The 22,554-nt window shown below is 40.8% G+C and overlaps 1 protein-coding gene across 4 annotated transcripts in view; it reads right to left on the reverse strand.

Moving 5' to 3' along the window:
* The window catches only part of peak1 (pseudopodium-enriched atypical kinase 1), a 127,998-nt gene that overhangs the window by 15,990 nt on the left and 89,454 nt on the right, over positions 1-22,554 (reverse strand). For all 4 annotated transcript variants that reach the window (XM_028584500.1, XM_028584499.1, XM_028584498.1 and 1 more), the window contains 2 exons: positions 12,912-16,401; positions 2,229-2,476 (listed from right to left, as the gene is read on the reverse strand). In XM_028584500.1, coding sequence (XP_028440301.1) covers positions 2,229-2,476; positions 12,912-16,279 — 3,616 coding nt within the window. In that variant the 5' untranslated portion in view covers positions 16,280-16,401. The remainder of the gene's footprint in view (positions 1-2,228; positions 2,477-12,911; positions 16,402-22,554) is intronic.

Below are 22,554 nucleotides of genomic sequence, written 5' to 3' on the forward strand. Positions count from 1 at the left end.
AAAAAAAAAAAAAAAAAATGGAGTCTCTCTTTCCATTTGGATTTCTTGCTTTCAAAAAGAAAAAGAAATATCTGCCCACTGCTGTCTCGCTCCCAAATCTTCATTTTTAACCACTTGAAATAACGGTCTTCAAAACCCGAAAAGGTGGTTTGAAACAGCTCGTCGTGTAGGATAACAGTAGAATTGAGAATGAGACAGCAGCATGCTCAATTTCTGGGATAGTGGGAACACCTGCAAGGATTTATAGATGTGCTTGTGCATCCTGACCCTTTCATCTTTAAGCAGATTTCGGTTTCTCAAATGATGTCACAGACATCCAGAAATACACAATTGAAGCGATTTCTCTCTATCTATTTTCTAAATTAGCTTCTCTGACTCCACTCACTTTGCTCATTTACACTGGAAAGCTAGACAATTAGGAATATTTAGAGAACAAAGACAGTGTAATAATATAAAGTCTCAGATATGAGGATAAAAGCTTTTTATGACACTAATAGCAGTGCTGTGATCAGTCGTGCAGTACATATTCTTGTAATGTGGTTATTAGTGCAGCCCTACTTTAAAGGTCCCATGATATAGTGCTCTTTGGATGCTTTTATATAGGACTTAGTGGTCCCCTAATACTGTATCTGAAGTCTTTTTCCCGAAATTCCGCCTTGGTGCAGACTTACAGCCACTAGAGCCAGTCCTACAATGAGCTTTCCTTAGGATGTGCCATTTCTGTGTCTGTAGCTATTGAGGAGGAGAGAGGGGGGAGCAAGGTGGAGGGTGGGGGTGTGGCCTTGACCAACTGCCACTTTGATCGTTTGAAAGCCATGATGTCTCTCTCTCATGGGTGGGCCAAATTTTCTGGCCGGGCAAAGCAGAAAAAGGGGAGGTAACCTTGCTCCTTATGACCTCATAAGGAGCAGATTCCAGATCAGCCCATCTGAGCTTTCATTTTCTCAAAGGCAGAGCAGGATACCCAGGGCTCGGTATACACCTGTCGCCATTTCTAGCCACTGGGTGACCACAGGCTGGAGGAACTCATATTAATGTTCATATTAAAAACCTCATAAAGTGAAATTTTCATGCCATGGGACCTTTAAACTCATCAATCATATCAAATATGGTTTTCAGAAACACACCGAGAGAAAAGGACCAAGGCAATGAGACAGAGAAGAATACAAAGACCAGGATTTAGATGAAAACAGGAAGGTAATCTGTTCATGTACAGTATGTGAGTAAGTGGCCCACTCTGTACACTTCTGCATGCCCAAATGAAAACAAATGGCTCACTGTAAATTACAGCTCCACAAAAAGAGAACTAACTTCAGGGCACAGGTTTCCACCTCTAGCTGAAATAACATATTTCAAGTTATTCCAGATTCCAAGCTACAGGCTGTGTGTGACAAGATGTGTCGAGATTTAGAGCGCCAGCTGTTTTAGCAGGGAATCAATTATAACTTGTCACATGTGGAGGTGTGCTGATGCTGAAGAAAAGTAAAATCAGCCATTTAGGAGTGAAGTGAACTGCAAATAACCAGGAGGTGACATATTTTGGCAATATTCATCCACTGACTCCAGTTACCCTAACAACAATGCTAAACAGAACCTCTGTATGGAGACATGTGATGCTTTCTTTTTTGTTCAAAAAACTAAATCTGTGCTCAGTTTTATAAAATACAAATCAATACAGAAAAACAGATGCAAATTTGACAAATACAATTTTCTGCCCCAACACTGTGTAGTTTAGCCATGCATAGCTCTTTTTTTTTTTTCTCTGAGGGATTGTGGTGCAAAATCAGCAGATTATTTGCATTTTCTCCCCATGTTTCTCTTCACCTTTTTTAGGAGTATAACCTAAGCTGCAAGAGAATCCTTTTCACTGTAAATTACAGCAAACAGTGTCTTTTGCAACAGGAAACAAACACATTTTGAAAGCTGTGCGACATACAATCCAGGTGAAAATCAGTTAACGCATAAAATCGTGAAAGTCATACTTTAGTGTGCTGTCATTTTGTTGTTGAGTGGATTAGCAGAAAATCAGTCCAACGCAGAAGGAACGTGCTCATTTTTTAACAATAAAAGCTTGCTGACTTTATGGTATCCCCACTTACCTACACAGCACAGTTAAGTACTGTTTTAAGTAAATGCTTGAAGCTTTATATAAGCCATCTACAACAGGAATACACACATACACACACTTGTGAGAAACCAACAGCTCATCTTGCATGGGTCGTTCTTACCCAGGTTGCTGTATGTAGCACTGCATTGGCTGGAGGCAGGCGAGTGGGAGTGATGGGAGTGATTCCCGTCCTCCTCTGGCTCTCCGAGGCTGGCGCTGCACTCGCTGGCTGAGGCTGCCGTGGCAACCTGGTTGGCACGGCCCTCCTCTCCCTCCCCATGCACCAGCCCCAGATTCACTTTGGCAGGCAGGAAGGCGGCACGGGGCAGCTCCAGATCCCTGGCATTGCTGGCACTGATTGGTACCTGGCTGCAGATGACAGAGAGAGGCATCGCTCGTTTAGTTATGAAAATGTGGAAAACTTGCTCCAATAACAGTTTGATTAAATGGATAGTTTCCCTTCTCCCTTTGTTTGGTAATCTATGATGATATGTTCCCCACTGCTTTGAGGTTTGTTCATTATCGTTGGTGATGATGTTTAATTCTGCATTAAAATATCTGCAAAACAAGTCAGAAAAGAACAGGATAATAACAGCGAGCTATATTGCTGAGACAGTAGTGTTTGTTGATGATAAATGAGCTGCCATTGATGAGGGCTTTAGTCTGTCATTGTTCATTTTGTTTATGACAGATAACCGTATCTAACATCACAGGATATGAACAAAACACATGCAACAATGTTTTTATCTGGGTAGTTTTTTTGAATCTCTCGAATAACTGGCTGCATCACTTCATCAGCTCACTTCTTTCAACTCAGCAAGTGATGAATCAGAGCTGGATCAGCTTTAAGTGGGGGGGGGGCTTTTGAAACTGTGTGTGTTTTATATGCAACTACACATACATTGCCTGAGGGAAGGTGTAAGAAAGGTCACAGTGGTGTGTGATGATATGTTTTGAAGATCCCTCTGTAACAGTGGGTGGCTATGATTTGAGGTGATTAAAGATGTGAGATGAATTTCATCTGCCACAGCGGATTAACCGAAAGGTGTGACGATAAGGTGGCAGACTTGAACGTGATAATTAGCGGTCTTAAAAGAAAAAACATCAAATACTTAACACAGATGTAGGAGTGTATCGAGGCATTCTGAAGCTTAACAAGGTAGACTAAATAATAAAAAGTTGTAATCTCCTAATGGGTGCTGAATGACATATTTAAAGTGCAGCAACATTGATGTAGACCGTCATAAAGAATTTGATGTGAGCATTATGGAGTGTGGCATTCTGAAATAAGATGCCTATCCTCTTTATGATTGGTTGCGTTTATGTCTCAGTAGTAATGCTGCTCTTTAGATGACTTCATAGTTGATGAATAAATAATGTTCCCTATTACAACAGGTTGCTATATAATTTATATGTAGCATATGTACTGACAGTGGTCCAGCTGAGTTGTGGACACTAGAAATCTGGGTCATATCTTACAGTTACTGAGAGTGTTGAGACTGCACAGTGACTCCAATCACAGGGTGAAAGCCCCGGGGATGCTATGACGAGACTTGTCGTAAAGTGTAGCTCGCTGCTGCCAGAGATGCAAGTTGTACAGGCGGTCTGCCACAAAGAGTCCGTGTTTTGAGAGACATGACCACAATTGCCCATGAGGCCTGCGTGTCAACGGCGGGGTTGTGGTTTAAAGGTCCCATGACATGGTGCTCTTTGGATGCTTTTATATAGACCTTAGTGGTCCTCTAATATTGTATATTAAGTATCTTTCGAAATTCAGCCTTGGTGCGGAATTACAGCCACTAGAGCCAGTCCCACAATGAGCTTTCCTTAGTATGTGCCATTTCTGTGTCTGTAGTTATTGAGGAGGAGAGAGGGGAGCCACACAAGGTGGAGGGTGGGGGTGTGGCCTTGAACAATTGCCACTTTGTTCGTCTGAAAGTCATGATCTCTCTCTTATGGGTGGGCCAAATTATGACCTCATAAGGAGCAAGATTCCAGATCGGCCCATCTGAGCTTTCATTTTCTCAAAGGCAGAGCAGGATACCCAGGGCTCGGTTTACACCTATCACCATTTCTAGCCACTGGGGGACCATAGGCAGGCTGGGGGGATGCATATTAAATGTGAAAAAACCTCACAAAGTGACATTTTCATGCCATGGGACCTTTAAAGAAAGAAAGATTGGTGCAGGTGCACAAAAAACAAAAAGAGCCATAAAATGTTTTTTCACAGTCACCTGGGTATCTATGTCTCGCTGCTCTATCAACCTCAACAGCTAGTGTTTCAGCTAGCCATCTGGGATCAGTCTGCCCGTCTGATCACAGTAAATAAGATACCCAAAGCGACCCTGGTACTGCCCTCTGATCTGATAACAGTTTTGCCGCGGCCTGTCAATGTGACTTGAGTGAAACATTCCAGTCTCAGGCCACCTAGGTTGTGACCACCCAGGTTGGGTTGGGTGACATTCTAAACTGTATTCAAAACAATTGTGGATTTTAACCCCCATTTTAATACACAAAATACCTTCTACCTTGCTGTTCAGCAAGTGGCTGGCTCTAAATTTTCAGATTCTGTTGTGGTGGCATATTGTTTACTTTTCTGGCACTGCGGTTTAGAGTTCTAATCTTATTTGCCTATTTATCTTTCACAGACGGTTCACAGAGCTGGTTTCATAGCCGCAGGTGTTGTAATGGGTGGGGCAGGGTGGCAGTAATGTTTGTATTGGCCTCTATCAGATGTGTCATTTCCTTTGACTGGAGTTGTGATTACACATGTTGCTTAATGACTAGTGATTTATGTGATCTTAGGCAGAAGTCCCGGTCAAGACAAAGAACAGCTCAAGAGACGACCTTGTCCAATTGAATGTTTGTGGCCTGTAGCACACTTCTCTTTACAGCGTCTAGTGCACTAGTAAAAACAAAAGAAAATTCTTTCATCACCAACAAGCTGGCCAGTTATTCATAAAAGTGTCAAATCAACTTCTAAAGCCTTCGTGTGTGCCACCTTGCTTGTCCTAAAATATCAAAGAGACATTTGTCTGAATAATCATTTTAGGTAATTGTTGAAGAAGTGTGATGCAGAAAGAACATGCAATTAAGTTTAAAATTCACAGCAATATGTATCTAAAAGAACGCTAAATGGTAAAACAATCCCATTCTTTGTTCCTAGAAAAGTTATGTATCGTCAACAGAACATACATATACTTTTAGATACATTTGGGCCAAGATATTTTTTTAGTTGCGTGACTATCATTTTCTAAGTAAACATTTTAAAACTGATACTAACACCAATATAGTTGTAATACTATCATACAGTCATTTTGTGGAATTGGTATTACACTGGCAGTTTGGAGATACAGTAAGGATTTCATATGAAAGCAGTGTTCTTTATAAGAAACACAAGTGCTATTGCAATATTTTGACATGACGTGATAGCAAAGGGAGCACTCAAGGAAAACACCCAGCTGCCCATGTGTCTGTCCCTACCCTGGGGCTCTGAGTCTGAGGAAAACACCAGATCTGACATGTTTATGATCCGTCTTTGTAGACCACAAGCCCTCTGTGTCTCTTTTAAAGGAGTGTCGATCAATAGCCTCTGAGTTGCCACAATGCATTACTTTAGCCCCTGCCAGCTTGCCAGCAGTAGACAGTTGATATAAAAGGCCCATCAAATTGTTGTGAGCCAAACAAAAAACAAAGAGTAAGTAAACTGTGAAAAGGTAGAGGCGTAAAAAATGAGTAAAAATGCAAACAAAACAGCATACACATATAATCAAATGCAAAAAAATTGGCAAAACAACTGCTGGTGACCTGACCTCTTTTATTCTTCCCTGTACTGTCTACAGCACACTTGTCAAACTCAAGGCCCGTGGGCAAAATCCAGCCCCTCGCAAACTTTGATCCGGCCCACATATCAATGTAAGTTCATAACACATTTTGGCCTAATTTTTGTCAGTTTTTTTTTTTTTTTTTTTTTTTTTTTAACCTTTTTGATTCTTTTTTCGACATTTTAGCTGACCAAACTGTAAGAGAGAAGACTATATGAGACATGCAATAATAAAGTCAAACATATTTGACATTTTCGATGACAAAGCAGTAACTTGATGTGATTCTCATTTTCCAGTGTGGCCTTTATTGAAGTTGAAGTTGAGTTTGACCCCCCTGGTCTATAGGAATAGAGTTCATAACATGGTTCTGGATTTAACTAACTGGACATACTGTACTGTATCGTACACAAGGGTATAACTAATATTAATCTGACTGAAAACCAGACTATTAATGGGTCACATTCAGCTACAAAACTAACCAAACAAGCATTAAATCACAAAAAAAGACAATTTCCAGCACACGATCCTGTATGAACAAAACATCCAGTGCGAATACAAACCTTGAGAGGCCCTTGACATAATAAATACCTTTTATGCTACATGTTTCAACGTCAGGACCTGACTTGTTCAGACAGCATGAAGCTGCCCCAGTGCATGTCAATGTTTCTTAGACTTATGTTGCAACCAATGAACAATCTCTGATCCAGAAACAGAAATCACATAATCTAAAAAAAAATCTCCTCCCCACTAAGTCAATATGACTTCAAATGGCCTGGACACACAGATAGTTACAGGAAAGAATGACGGAAAGGGTTTCCGTTCTTACCCACTGTACTGGCTCACACAGCTTCCCATCTGGAAATACGAGGCAAAGTTGAATTTACATTCTAGGGAGAGCAGCTAGCTAGCTGTGAAGAATCAAAAAGTATTTTCCTGAATTTGTTCTTTCCTCGTCTTCCTCGGTTTCTCCCTCTTTGAATGATCTTACCTTCCTAAGGTAATGTGTGTCTGTTAGCACTGAAGAGCACGCCCACTGTTAGCCAATATAACTGCTTCCAGTCAAAGAAAAAAAATACCTAAGTAGGATTAACCCCTCATCTGCCAATAATAACAAAAAGTCTGTAGAATGACCTGTGTCAGTTCAGTTTTTTAAAAAGACTATGTAACATAAAAAGTGCTTTCACTGACTGCAAAATAAATTTGCACCAGATATATTTTGTTTCATATGGAGACAAACAATATTACAATTTTGTCAGTAATAGTGGGTAGTGCAAGCAAGTGGGATTTAAATATGTTATGGAGACATATTTTAAACAGCAAGGATGAACTAATAAATAGCTAATTTTAGAAACAGCTTTGGTTGCACAAAGTCCAGTTTTTCAGAAACATTAAAAAAACAAACATTTAAAGCTCCAGTAGTTGTATATGCACAGATTTGAGAAAAAGAATAAAAATAAAATCTATACAGCTTTCCTTAAAACAATCAGACAAGCTATTGAAGAACACTTCCTATCCCTTTAATTAAATTTATTTATAGTAGTTAACGTCTGCTTCTTTCTGCAGACTTCATTTTTGTCACATCTTCTTGCCCACCACCGAAGGAAGCTTAGGCACCAAAGGAGAGGTTCAGCTATTTTCTTTTTATGGATCAACTCAAAACCATGTGCCAATACCTAAGATAAACATCAAATAGACAGTGGAGTAACACTGTAACCTACTACCAACACACCAAGTGAATAAATGAGTTACTCATTGACAGTGGATACTATAAACAGCAGGGTCACAATAGAAGGTCTGTAAGAGACATTAGTATGATTCCACATTGACTTATATGTTTGTTGCTAGACAGTATGTGAATGTGTCTAGTACAATACTGCAAAAACTAATTGTAATATGTGCTTAATCAATGACTCAAGAAAATGTTGTTGGTTGCTTTTTTGGTATCAAAATAAGTGAAGGAATGCTTTTATTGAAAACAGCTGTTCAGCATTTTAATGTTGAAGCAAGATGTTCTTATTGCTTTTTGTTCTTTGAAAAATAAGATTAGTTTTGAGGATGCAGTAGAAAATAAATTAAATACATAAATACAGTGTGTGTGTGTGTGTGTGTATATATATATATATATATATATATATATATATATATATATATATATATATATATATATATATATATATATATATATATATATATATATATATATATATATGTGTGTGTGTGTGTGTGTGTACACAGTACAGGCCAAAAGTTTGGAGACACCTTCTCATTCATGTGTTTCCTTTATTTTCATGACTATTTACATTGTAGATTCTCACTGAAGGCATCAAAACTATGAATGAACACATATGGAATTATGTACTTAACAAAAAAGTGTGAAATAAATGAAAACATGTCTTATATTTTAGATTCTTCAAAGTAGCCACCCTTTGCTTTTTTGATAACTCTGCAAACCCTTGGTGTTCCCTCAATGAGCTTCATGAGGTAGTCACCTGAAATTGTTTTTACTGCACAGGTGTGCTTTGTCAGGGTTAATTAGTGGAATTGTTTCCCTTATTAATAAAAAAGCAAAGGGTGGCTACTTTGAAGAATCTAAAATATAAGACATGTTTTCAGTTATTTCACACTTTTTTGTTAAGTACATAATTCCACATGTGTTCATTCATAGTTTTGATGCCTTCAGTGAGAATCTACAATGTAAATAGTCATGAAAATAAAGGAAACACATGAATGAGAAGGTGTGTCCAAACTTTTGGCCTGTACTGTGTATGTATGTATGTATGTATGTATGTATGTATGTATGTATGTGTATATATATATATATCATCCTCTGGGTGGAAATGAGAGAGAACAACAACTTGCTCTGATTAATGACTTGTAGATTTTGGAATCGAACTTTTGGGTAATGTACTAGGTACTCTACCATACAGTGCAGCATCATATGTCCAATTTTAGCATGGTATTACCTAGACATCTCAAATGAATAGCAAAACTAGTGCATACTTGATTCTTGTAGCATGTGTTATAAAGTTAGAGAAGAGACAGAAACTTATGAAAATGAATAGATGAGTAGAGCTGAAACTTTAGGAGAGAAAAAGCAGGGAAGCTAGAAAAGAGACAGAATGGGGACGAGCTCTTGACAGAATGAAGGAGAGAAATATTCAAGAGTTCAAAGTGCTCCGGGCTCAAAGGAGGAAAATGTGGCATGGAAGAGGAGCAAAAATTCCATTAAACAGAGACAGTGATTGTAGAAAGCCATGCACCTTGAAAACCACCGGGAAGATATGGATAATATGAGGGTCGCAGGGATACAAAAAGAGGAGAAAAAACAGATACAGTAAAGGTAGTGCAAGGTGAAAATTGATGTGTGACGGATCAGATAAGAAGACGAACAAGAACATCTGAAATTGTACTTGAGCAAAACTGTAGGTATGACGAATGCTAAGTAAACAATTCCACAGTGCTATTCCTACTAATCATGTGGGCGGCTACCTGATACATTTTGGGAAACACATTGATGCTAAATGACACTCTCCCAATACAACCCCCAAAATACATGGAAGTCCAGATGATGTTTTAAATAGTTTTCTGTGCTTGATAACACAATACATGACAAAATTAGGGAATGTGCCTTTTTCACTCAGAAAATAACATGACAGCCCAGGAAGAGGTAATAAGGGAATACTGTAGAGCAGGGGTCTTCAACGTTTTTTAGGCCAAGGACCCCTTAACTGAAAGAGAGACGGAGCAGGGACCCCCTACTACATATATTGTATGTAGTAGGGGGTCCCTGCTACATAAAATGAAGTTGCATATTAAATTAGGCCTACAATAACGTGTAGGGCAGCCTAAAACCTTTATACAAATTTTTTTTGCCTAGAATACTAAGCTATTAAAATAGCCTGATAATTGTTGGCATGATTTTATAAATTATATTTTTATGTTAAAACAAATGTGGCACAGTGAATCCTTAGGATGAACTGCATCTGGGGATGGATATCTAAGTGACTACCTTACCTATAGGCCAGTAAGCCTACAGTATCATCAGTGGGGATTTATATTTGCTAATAAAATGTTAGATTCATGTTAAGAAATTTTAATTTTTGAAAAAAACATTTTTGACATTGATTCTGAGGACCCCTTAGGGGTCCCGGACCCCCTGTTGAAGATCCCTGCTGTAGAGAGTACTCAGCTTTAGCGAAGAGTATTTTCAAACTGCGGAAGCTTTCATATAACAAAATCTTTTCTTTTGCTTGCTGCCAATCAGGACTATTACAAAACATTTACTAATTAGTCAGTTTGCATTATATATTTGTAATTAACTGGGTGGGGAATACATTTGTTTGTAGAATGTTACACACACTGAAAATACAGGACATGTTTGATTAAATTTAGCATAATTGGAAATTACTAATTCCAACTAGCCTGGTTGACACCAGACCCTTCTCAGCCGTAACTGAGAGTGGGTCTGGGAAAGGTTCATTGACAATTCATTTCCAGAGGGGCGTCACCAACGGACGCCACTCAAATGCCTCTGGGCGCATTGGATAGTCATTCAACCAATCAGAGCAACGATCCGGGTGACGCTTTTCACATCCACTAAAAAAAGTGTGATTTTGGTTTTTGGTGTCGTCCCTCCAAACCCTACTTTCTCCTTGCTGGTGTTGCATATTGCAAACTTGTTATCTTCTGCACACGCGCTGAAGAATTCCCAAACAGCTGACATGTTGCAGGTTAATTCACGACGTTCCCGACAGCAAAATTACGAATCCCACTATGGCCACGCCAAGACCCGCCCTACGAAGCAGCTTGATTGGTTGGGTTTAGGCATTTCACCTCGAGTGGTTAAGGTTAGGGTTAGGGGATTGGTCAGGGGATAGGACCTGTACATGTAAGCATGGACGCCTGGCCAATAGTAGTGTGTGAACGCTATTGAAGGGCGGGTCTTGGCGTGGCCATAGTGGGATTCGTAATATCGCTTCCCGACATGTGGGAGAATAGCGCGGACACGCGCTTCACACCGCGGAAAAGTTTAGAGAAAGGAAAAAGAGACTGTGCTGTGTGCGTGCGTCTTTGAGAATTGTAAGTCGTATAACTTATGGTGTCAGTTAATTGTAGAGTTGACCGGCATGAAATCGGCATATGTCACACTGACCTGCAGTTCGCTGAGCACGTGAAGCACGTCTTCGGTAGCAGTCATGTTGAATGTAAACAAAAAGCTGCTCGCCGTCGCTGCGCTATCGTCATCACGTAAAGCCCGCCTCAGCGGTTGTGATTGGTGTAAAGCCCGCCTCAGCAGTTGTGATTGGTGCCTCAATTTTGTGAACATTGGAAATGGGTTTGAATGGCCTCTTCGCTAGACTGACTTGCAGAGCAAATCTCAAATTTGCCGGAAGTTCGTCAGGGTTTACCCAGGCTAAATTCTAACCAACTAATTGTGCCAGGTACATCGGGATGAGTCAGACAATTGATTAATGCATTACCTACTGCAGCACTTGGGATGGAGTTTAGAGTGAGTTTTCCTAAATTTGTAAGTAAAACGACAGATATGTTTTACCATACTAGGCCTAATTAACTATTGATCCAATCACGTCTGAAGTTCAAATGTATTTGCATGCTGTCAACAAACAGTAAGCTTTTAAATACTGTGCTAAAACAATGATTAACAGAAAATGGATTTGTAATGTTTTCAAGGTGCATTATCGAACTTGCTGTCGAAGTGATTAGTACTTCACATTATCAGAAGTGCTTTCACTATACAGCTTTCCTGATTTACTGATTTTTTTGCCACTGCAGCATCCATTTGACTAATTACCATCTTTGAAGATTTCTGGGCACTTAGCTTCATTTCTAAGGCAAAAACAGGTCACGTTCCGCAGAAACAAGCTTATAATTTAGAAAAGAAAATACAGTGTATCCGAAACATCTGGGTTATCTTTTTCTGACACCATTACTCACACTGCAGGAAACTTACCCCAAGAAATTAAACACAAAGGGCAACAGCAAGTCCAAGACGAATAATTAACTTATTATGCAAGAATACTGACTTACACTGCCAAGTTGATTGATGATTACTGGGAGTGTGGCATGTGTGTGAGGCTTCGGTGAAAATTGAGGAGCTAAAGGGAATAAGCCATCTAAAGCAGTGATAAATAGACTAAAGGTTGATCTGACTGCTGTTGGATGACTTGTAACACACTGAGCCCCCGCCCCCCCGAAGGGAGAACCGCTGAGCACAGAGCCTGCTGTACAGGTAATAGATGACATTAAAGACAGCCCATGCAGTTAGAGGGGCAAGTGGATGAGCAGACATGCCAAATTAAGATCAAACATCTAGAATCTGTGATGAGGGATCTGTATTGCGAGAGAAGCAGCCCTGGTACTTTAAGGAGCAGCTGGCAAAGATTGAGCATCTTAATTTTAAGCTGGGCGCCATGGATGCTTTGAAGGGAATGCGTGTGGGTAATGGTAATACGGGCATTGCATGCAAAATAATTCATTAGATCAGCAAGAGGTGATGCAGGAAGAACGTGTGGAATTCCACTACAGACCTTAAAGATAAAAGGCGTTTAAAGAACTATTTATGTAAAAGCAATATTCCTCTTACAGTTGCTGGAAGTATCATCACCTCTTAAAAATCTGTTAAATTGTTTTGTGGTGGAACAACTTCTCAATCTTACTACAGGACTCCAATAGCAGCATAACTGCATTCTGTCTGAAGGCCATAATCCTACACGTTTTATATCTACTCCATGCACATGTGCGTACCTAGCAAATGATGAAATAAAATTTTTGATCTTCACTAACCTCATTTACAAATTACAAAGAGATATATCTATCATAGCCATGCCAATTTGTGGTTTGAAGTTATCAGTCCACTGCAATAGGTGTTTAGTTTAGCAGCTTTACATGTTTATCCCCCAGTATTCTAATACAGTGGCATTAGAATATTACATTTTTATCAATTAAATTAAAACAAATACCTAAAATCCTTGCTGATGAGATCACATCCAGTGGTGTGCGAGGGTGCTGTTTGCCCTGGGCTCAGAGGTCTGGATTCCTTGCTCTCTTCAGGCGTCAGTAGTGCATTTTCTCTGCACTCTTCTACTCGTAGTTCTCCTTCTCCGTCACCAGGGGTGTTGCCACTTTCTGGTTTGTAGGTGAAGATGATGGTTGGCTTCTGGGTCGGATCCTCTGGCTTGGCCTCAGTGAACCAGTGATGCTGTTGGATTGGTGGTGGTGGAAGTATGTGAATAACTGTGCCATCAAGCCCAACCAGCTTGCCTTTGTCCTTCTCTCTCTCTATCCTCTCCCTCTGCTCATCCTCGTCTTTCCGCCGACGGAAAAAGCTCTTAAAGGAGATCCAGCGTTTGGGTTTGGAGCTTTCTGTTGAAATACGTCTTCCCTCTCCACCTGGACTTGCTTCACCTTCACTAGGTCGAACAGGAGAACTGGAGGCAGAGCTCTTGGTCCAGTTGCCAAAATGTCTCTGGAGGATGTTAGTAGCGTGGTAAGGGGAAGATGTAGATCTAGGAGGGGGGAAGGGGGCATTGGGCTCTGACCGGGGGCTGGAGAGTGGGACAGCAGCAGAGGCACTCTGGGATTTAGACAAAACTTTGGAGGGCGTGTCCTTCTTGGGCTTGGAAAGACAGCCATCAGTTATGGTAAAGAGAGACTTGGGTCGGGTGAGGGTCTCCTTCATGGCATCAGGTGGGAGGGCATATAGCTCCTCAGAACTGACGATATTAGCTTGTGCTGAGGGTGACTCTGGAGGAGACTGGGGAGGCTGGATGGAGGCCACAATCTGTAAAAGCACAGCACTGGCCTCCTCCCTATGGCTTACCACTGTTCCAGAGGACAAAGCTACATCTGTATTATCATCTTTACTGCAAGTAGCGTCTCCACTTGTCTTGCAAGTGTGTGTAACAGCATTGGTAGTAGGGCTGGTTTTAGGTAGGTTTGCAGTAATGGCAAGAATGGCAGGGGAATTTGTTAATGTAGTGGGCGAGAGGGCCCCAACTGTGGAGCTCCTCACAGTGCTTGTTACAGTGCTAGAGTCTTTAGTGGTTCTAGGTTGTACATTTGGTGCTTTTGGTACTGCCTCAGGTGGAGATTTTGTCTCTTCAAAAGAGACTCTCTCTGATGTGCCTCTAGCAGAGATAGTTTTCTCTGTTGAGGAGGACTGGACACTCTCAGATGATCCAATCTCCTCATAAGTATGGCTGGCTACCCTACTACCTACCCCTTTTGGCTGTGGCAGTTCACCACTGAGTCCCAAGAAGCTCTTGTACACAGCTAGGTTGTCATATGCACTTGGATTGATAACAATAGGTACCTTAACAGCATTCTTGGAGCTGCGGGCATAGGCTGGTTCATCTCGAATAATAATAGGAAAAGGAGGCATGCCTGCATTATTGAAACTGTTAAACTTGATCTCTGATAAGTTGGAAGATTTCACAGGTACAGTTTGGGAGGAAGACAGCCCAGCAATGGGAGAAGTGGGAGCTGACTTGTGGCTGAAGTGTTGAGTAGGGATGGAGGGGCCAGGATTACTCCCGAACCCTAGATCCACTTTAGGTATCTTTTGGCGAGGACTTGTGCTTGATGTCCACACTTCTTGGTAGCGTATGTTCCCTGATTTCTTTCGGGGTGTACCTGACAGGGCAACAGATGTGGGTGACATTGGCATCACAGGAGAAAGAGGGGAGGTTGGAGATAGGGGCTGACCTAAAGGAGTGCTACAGAACAATGTAGGGCTGGAAGGCATTGACAAGTTTTTGGGTTTTGGGGTAGAGTCTGGAGTCTGCTCATCTTTGTTGGCCATGGATGCGGACACGTCAACTACAGTATAAGGCTTACAGATTAGCGATTTTTCCAAATTCACTACACGGTATGGTTTAGCCTGCTCCTCTGTGGGACTAAAACTAATAGTGACTGGTTGACCTGGAAGGGCTTGGGGCATTGGCATGCCTTCTTTGCCATCCTGGTCTTCTAATCTAATGGCTAGGACAGCCTTGTGTGTTTCAGTCACCTTGAGTGGACTCAGTGCTCTGTGGACGGGCTCCTTTTTGGGGGGAGAAGTGAAGGGGCAAGGTGCCTTAGAAGATGTGGGAGAACGCAAGCCATTTCGAAGAGCACAGGGGGCACTGCTCCCACTGCTGGAAGTTGTTTGAGAATCCTCTGGAAGGGATGATGATGATTCTGGAGAAGTGGTAGACTCTGAATTTGATAGGAAACCACTGCCTTGCATGTCATGGGGCCCATAGGGAAGAAGAGCTCCATTGGAGTCCATAGAGGGGTATCCATTCAAGATCTCATCATAGCTATCATCATAGTCCACTGCACAAATCCGCTGTAGTGAGCGGTTGCGAAGTGGCACCGTATTCCACTTTTTCCCTGCAGCAAAGGGCACCGGAGACAATGTGGCAGCGCGGAAATTTGAAAATCGTGGTTGGCCTCGCATACGGATCTCCATGGCTAGTAACTCTTCATCACTTTCATCCCAGCTCTCATGCTCATCATCATCCCTTTCAGCATATTCGTCCTCATCCTCCTCATCATCTTCATCGGAAAACTCGGGGTAGCAAAAGCGACCACCCTCTGTGCTAATGACCTCAGAGCTATCGCTAAGGGATACCCGTTTTGGAGCAATCCCACCACCACTATAACTGCTGCTTCCCATGGCAAGACAGCTTGAGGCTGGAAGGCCTCTTTCCAGGGACCGTCTGTATGAACTACTGATTCTTCCCCAAAACAAGTCCTTGGAACTGGAAAGGGGCATGGGGCTAGGGCCAGGGCCTAACCCGGCAATTTCCTTGAGTACATCCGTCAGTCCACTGTTGTTGTTATTTCCACTAGGGGTCCTTGGGCTAAATTGTCCATAACCTTCAATCTCCTCACTGCCATCCTCTCCTTCATTGTTGTTGCTGGGCCCACCAGGCCTCTTACGGTTCAGTCCATTGCGATTCCAGACAGTGAAGGCTGATGTTTTGCCCTGTTCTATTACATTTGGTGGTCGTTGCAGGTTACCATCTGAATCCAGTCCTGCAGAGGAGCAGGGCAGCATCATAGTGGGCTTAACAGCAATGGTTGGCTTCTTAGCCACCGGTGGACGAAAGTGTCCTGAGCGGGTAGACCCACTGCCAGCCCTCTGGGAGTTGATGGTAAGGTTAGTGTTGGCTCTGGCTCCAGCAGGGGATGGGTAGTGTTGCTGAACTGTTGGAGGCCTCTGCTCAGAAGGAGGCTTCCCTCCACTACTCTGAGCCAGACAGTGCAGACTCTTAGGTTTAAAGCAGTTCTTGCACTCGCCTGGTTTCCACACGTGCTCGGTGAAGGTGCTGCAGGCGGACATGGCAGCTGGTCCAGTGAGACAGCCTGATGGGTCAATGGACAGGAAACCCCTCCATGAAGCTACGGGCTACAGGAACTAACTGTAGTAACACTTTCAAGCCTCAACTGTGGGAGATACTGGACCTGAAAAAGAGAACAAAAAAGAAAGGTATAAATTAAACCAATCTTTCAAAATTTGAACTGATAATTTAATTTAAAACATTCATTTGATTTATTTGCCACACATAGAATTAAGTAAAGAGGATACATTAAGGCAGAAAGAGGGAAACAGATAAATAAGCTGTGAAAGAATGAATTAGGAATGCAGTGCTACATTGTCTCCATTAGGTGGCAGACTTTCTCTACTTAGCAGCCAATGTATCCTATGGGGGAGTCATCTGTCTCCTAACCCTCAACTGGACCCCTAAGACTTGAAAAGCAGAGGGACAGAAGTGAAGAGGATTAAGAGAGCCTATTTCTGAATTGCTGTGTGGTGTTGTTGTTGGCTGTTTCAACCAGGCTTAGGTGAGATAAAGGTACTGATATTACTCATTCAATCAAAACCTCAATGTCGTAAATCCTATAAACTACTGTAGATCGGTTACATGGAAAATGAAAAGTGCTTCAGCTGAGTTCACATGCACTGAAGTCTGACAAATGGGATGAGAAAGAGGTTTTCAGTTTACAGCGAGGTTTGAAAGTAGAACAGTAACACATTTTTGTTTTGTAGTTCTCTGTTTTCCAACAAACTAGACTTGGAATTTAACAAGACGTGGAAGAAGTGTTTGTGAGTGCTTCCATACACTGGATGAACAATTCTTTAATAGTAGCTCTTCCTTCCTATAGTGTACATAGTCACCAGCACAATTCAGCAAGACAATCATCCTAAGTACAGTATATAGGCAAAGCAATGACTTTTTAGGCCAGACAGTGGATTGTGCTTAACCCTAAATCACCTGACTTTTCACTTGTTAAAGACCAGATTGAAGGAAAAAAAGCCCCCGAAACCAGGACTTCAGGTAGTGACTGCAATTCATTTGCAACCAAATATTATGACTTTAGTTTGTCCAATACAATTTGGTCCACTAAAAGGGGATCCATGTTTATACTGTAAATGGTCACAATTTCTACACCTGGATGTGAATGTAAATAACCTTAATTTAAAATCTAAAGTGCATTAGTACATTGCCAAAAAACATCCAAACAAAAATGTTACTCTCCTTCTACTGCAGTACAAAAAGTTTCGAAGGGCAACTTTATCATTCATGTCTTGTTTGTTTTTTTATAGGTTTAATAGGTTTGAAAAGTCACACTATTTAGTCTTTGTAAGTTTAAAAAGACTGACATTTTAAAACTTGGGCACCAGCATGTTCATGTCAGACATATCCTGTTTTTTTTTGGCCTGCCGGGTCACACTTTGTTGCATCAGGAAACCATATCCTTTTGTTTTTTAAATTACACAGTGAAAAGTATCATATTTTAAATCAGGCTAGAACAATGTGTGGCATTTTTCTGTGTAGCATTTTATAATGACTTATAATGTCAAGTATCATAACACTTCTTACTGTAATTGTTGGTCACTCACAGACATTTTCTTTGCAAGGATCATAGTGTGTTATAATTCTCATTGTTGTCAGTAATACATTATAATCACTGTTATAATACATTATAATGTAATTATAAGTTACTCAAGTGGTCATTTGAAATTACCAGCTGGATATAAGTACATACCATTGAAAACCTTGAGAGTAGAAAGGAAGAAAGTGAAGTTAGAATTAATGGTAAAGCAATTTAACTTTACAGTATAGAGAAGGAAAATACATATTAAGTTCTGTTGATATTGCCTTCAAGCGCATCAAGATCAATAGCCGAGTTTAGTCTGATCGTCTGATGAGGAAAACAAACTGTAAACATTTAAAAAAGGACTGGTGGGAGCATTGCAAGTCTCACAATACTGTGGTTGTTACTGTTGTCTTGTAGAAACTTGGTTCTGCTGTGGGTTTTAATGGCCACTTACACATCTTAAGCTAGATTTATGTTCACCATAGTGTCCCCGGCACGTAGCCTAGAAATCTAGACGCACCCTAGCGCCAGCAAATTTAATTTGCAGCCAGGAGGGTCTAGGCACTCTCTGTTGGCTTGCGAGCTGGAAAAACCAAACTCGGGTCAGGCCAATCACATTGTGTACAGAGTCAGTAGGCGGGCTTATGGCTGCTGCTGCTGCTGGGAACAGCGGTCTTCTGGAAGACTTAGACTTAAGCTTTTTTTTTGAGAAAAGAACAAAGAACGGCACTGAAATCATTCTTAAAAAAGGAAGACGTGTTCGGAGTTTTGCCAACCGGATACGGCAAAAGTTGAATTTATCAACTAGCTCCGCTACCTTCTTTGTTGCTCTGTCTGGTTGTAGCGCTATCCTATTGCGTGCAGAGGGAATTTGAAAGACAACCGTTTATCCCGCCCCTCGGATTGAGCTCCGTCAATGGTGAGTTCCCAGATTCTACATATTGATGTGGGTCTGGCTTGTCAGGCTATCCGGCATGAGGATTTAGCATGAAAAATGATGTCATCAGGCTCCAAAAGTTGTTGCAGCTCACGCTTCACGTGCACCTCTTACCAATGCCAGGTAACTGCAGTTTCAGCTCTAAATCTTTCTTCATTTTCAAAAAATGCATTAAATATAAATATACTAAATATATTTAGGCCACTAGATTTTGTAAATACAAGGTTTAAAGATTTAGGATTTTCATGTAGTGGTTAATTGTTCCCCACAAGATGAATGTACCAACCAAAAGATGTCAAAAAACACAGAGCTCATTTTTATGGAAAGTAACAGGCAATATAGTACAGGCCTGCATCTGCTCTTGACTATGCTGCTGGCTGCAATCAGAAATCTGCTTTTTCTCTTTCCTTCAGCCAGCAAAAGCTGATTTTGCTGGCTGATTGCTAAAGCAATATTATATCTATTTACTGGGGTGCGATAGCTCATTCAGCTCTCTTTGACATGTAAAGGCTGCCAAAGGACTATTACAAAGTAGATAACCCGTACACTAGGGGTGGGGGAAAAAATCTATACAGCATAGTATCGCGATATTTTTCGTGGCAATACTGTATCGATACACAGACGCCAAGTATCGATCTTTTATGATATATGTGTTGGTCAGTTTGTCTGCTCGACAATCACATTTTGCACCAATAAAACTGAAGTGTGATGAACAAACCGAGAAATGTATATTTTTAGATACAACAGATGTTGACAAAATTGTCCTTTCGGGACATCATTTGAAATTGGGAAAAATCTGAAGTTTGAAAAAAGGTAATATATTGCAATATATCGCAGACTATTGCAATATCTTTAAAATCGCAATAATATCGTATCGTGACATAAGTATCGGGATAATATCGTATCGTGAGGCCTCTGGTGATTCCCACCCCTACCGTACACATACTGTAGTGTGAGATATCTTAGAGAGAGGACCTTTAAGATATTGTTTGACTTTGGATAATGACAATTCAATACAACCAAATAACCGCCACAAAAAACATTGCACAACGACTTCCTGAAGAGTGCAAGAGTGCAACATACAATAATTGAATTATGGGTTTAATATGCAAATACACACTGACCCTCCGTCTCTTCACTTCCACGAAGCAACAGAATGTGTGATGATTGTGTCCCTGTATGGGTGACCCAAACCTTCATTTCATTAAATATTAAAGACAGGAGTATGATTCACTGTAGGGCTAATATCGACAGGGGCGAACCAGTCGTCTCATCCATCCAACAAGGTCATAGGTGTCAGATCCTGTACGGAAGGATGTTACCCTGACAACGCCTTGGACCTGCCCAAGGCCCGACACAATGAAGCAGGAACTCTTGAATCAAACTTTGCTGACGGAGCTGTGACGGGTGGGGGGGGATATTTATCCTGTTACACAGCACAGGACGCATCCTCACAGGAAACCGTCTGCAATTCAAACAATATTATTCAAAACCTGCCGGTGACACGTAAGCACTGAATATTCCTGTGGCAGACTTTCAAAACTTCATGGACAACCAAAAGTACAGCCCAATAAGTCTTTCTCTATAAATGTTGCTCCCTGGATGGAACAAAAGACGTATTTTGTTAACTCCAGGCCTCTGTCCTCCTTGAAACACAACATGACAAATTTAAGACTTTGTTTTGCATAGCTGTAATGCAGCTGTTGCACAAGGATTTTTCATAGGAAAAAACAAGTAGAGCAGAGGAAAGCATTGATAAAATGGTATTAACACGGGTATTTTGCACATTGAAAAAAAGCTGAATAGCTTTTATGAGATTGACACCAGACAAACTTTCTTTGTAACTACATTATTTCTTGTCTGACAGACAGCGGAGAGGGTGGCGGAGGGAACGGTTTTCTTTTGAAATCAAGATAAAGCCTTCATGTGTTTACTTTCTTCAAAGCAGCTAGATGGAATTATGAAAATCAGCTCCTAGGCTGCATTCTGATAAGATAATTCAGTTTTTCATGCCTTTGTGTTTCTGATCACGCTTCTAAGAAGCAACAAAAATCCAATATATGTCACATGCACTTTTCCACCAACACAAACCCCCAGTGGTGAATGTGACAGCATATGATACTTTTCCCTTAGCCACCATTAAAATTCCATAGTTTTTTTTTATTTCATTTTTTCCTTCCCTTCACAGTGGGAGCAGATATGACACTCCCTCGACCAGCCAGCAAAATGTACTTCTATTTTGGTTTCTCATTAAGATGAAAGCCAAATAGTAGTGCCATGTTGTTACTGACAAGGCCTCACAGCATTTAATCTGGAATGACAGTTGTGCCGTGGGGACACAAACAATCCCATCTGCCCAAAAATCCTTTCCTAAATCATGCAGTACGGTATTCTTAGTGCCAGGCACAGTGCTGGGCACATCATTAAAATATGATAACTCCAGACACCATACAGAAAGAGTGGCGAAACCTCTCTGAAACCAGCAATCCCTCTTGCTTATGTAATTGTCTGTCTTTGAACTTGAAAATTATTCTATCTGGGGTTATACTCCTTGAAATATAAGTGTTCCTACTCATGTCCATCAGCCAAATAATGGACTGCTATTTATATTCTTTTATTATGCAATAGACATTATACAACACAAAAGAAATGTCATGAATTACTTTACTTTAATACCCTCCAGAACACAACACACTGTCAGTAGTATAGTGAGTATATATATATATATATATATATATATATATATATATATATATAATATGGAACAGTGTGTTCTTGATCCAGTCTTTGCGTGTGTCCACAGTGCAACATATTTGATTTGAGAGATATGAAGCAGCACTAAGACGCAGGTGATTATTGGAAAACAGAGTGCAGTTGTACACATTTTCTCTCTTCCTTCAGATTTCTGCCTGTTCAATTTAATGAAGAGTTACAGGTCACCACTTCTAATACTAGACACAAACATTGATTTAATATTGCATATTATTTCTTGAAATACAAAAAACACCAGGCTATAATTTGCCTACATTGGTGAAAGATTCTTATTAATAGCTGCTTATATATTCTCCTCAGTCGTGATTTTGTTTATCACTGACTTGCTTGTCATGCATATTTGATGAGGCCAGGGCATTAGTGTTGATAATTTCAATGGATCCCTTATGTCTCAGGACCGATGACTGATGTCTGAGATAAAGGGATGCCTGCTCTTCATCAAAGATATAATTGTATTATGGACAATGAGATTTATTTGTGCTCAGAAGATGAAAAGCACACAAGCAGTGTAAGCAGAGACATCTATATCCTAAACAAATGTGCAATATAAGATTCCCATACATTGTATATGCTTGTAGCAGTGGGTTGTGGAACAATTTGTTTTTAGTTGCACATTCTTGTGGCATGACAGGTCATTTAATTAATTTAAGTAATAATCATGGGAAATCTGGTTAATGTGATTCAGAAATGTCTAGGAAGGATGTAGAACTTCAGGTTCATCGTCATTATTTGTATAATACAACCGAATATTTAACTAGGGAATTTAAACTGGCAGCTTGAATTAGAGTGAGTGTGGAGCTGAGAAACCAGTGTGTGTGTGTGTGTGTGTGTGTGTGTGTGTGTGTGTGTGTGTGTGTGTGTGTTGTGTGAGAGTGTGTGTGTGTGGGAACAAGTCAATCATAAGAAGAGCTAAATCCTTGTTTATTTGTTCACTCTGCATAATGCTGCGTCCCCCGGCGCTACAGTTATTTAGTTTAGAAAATGGTCAATTACATGTCTTAGGATATCTCTTTTTGTCTGGAACC

This window comes from Perca flavescens, chromosome 8, assembly GCF_004354835.1.
Source record: "Perca flavescens isolate YP-PL-M2 chromosome 8, PFLA_1.0, whole genome shotgun sequence".
NCBI lineage: Eukaryota > Metazoa > Chordata > Actinopteri > Perciformes > Percidae > Perca > Perca flavescens.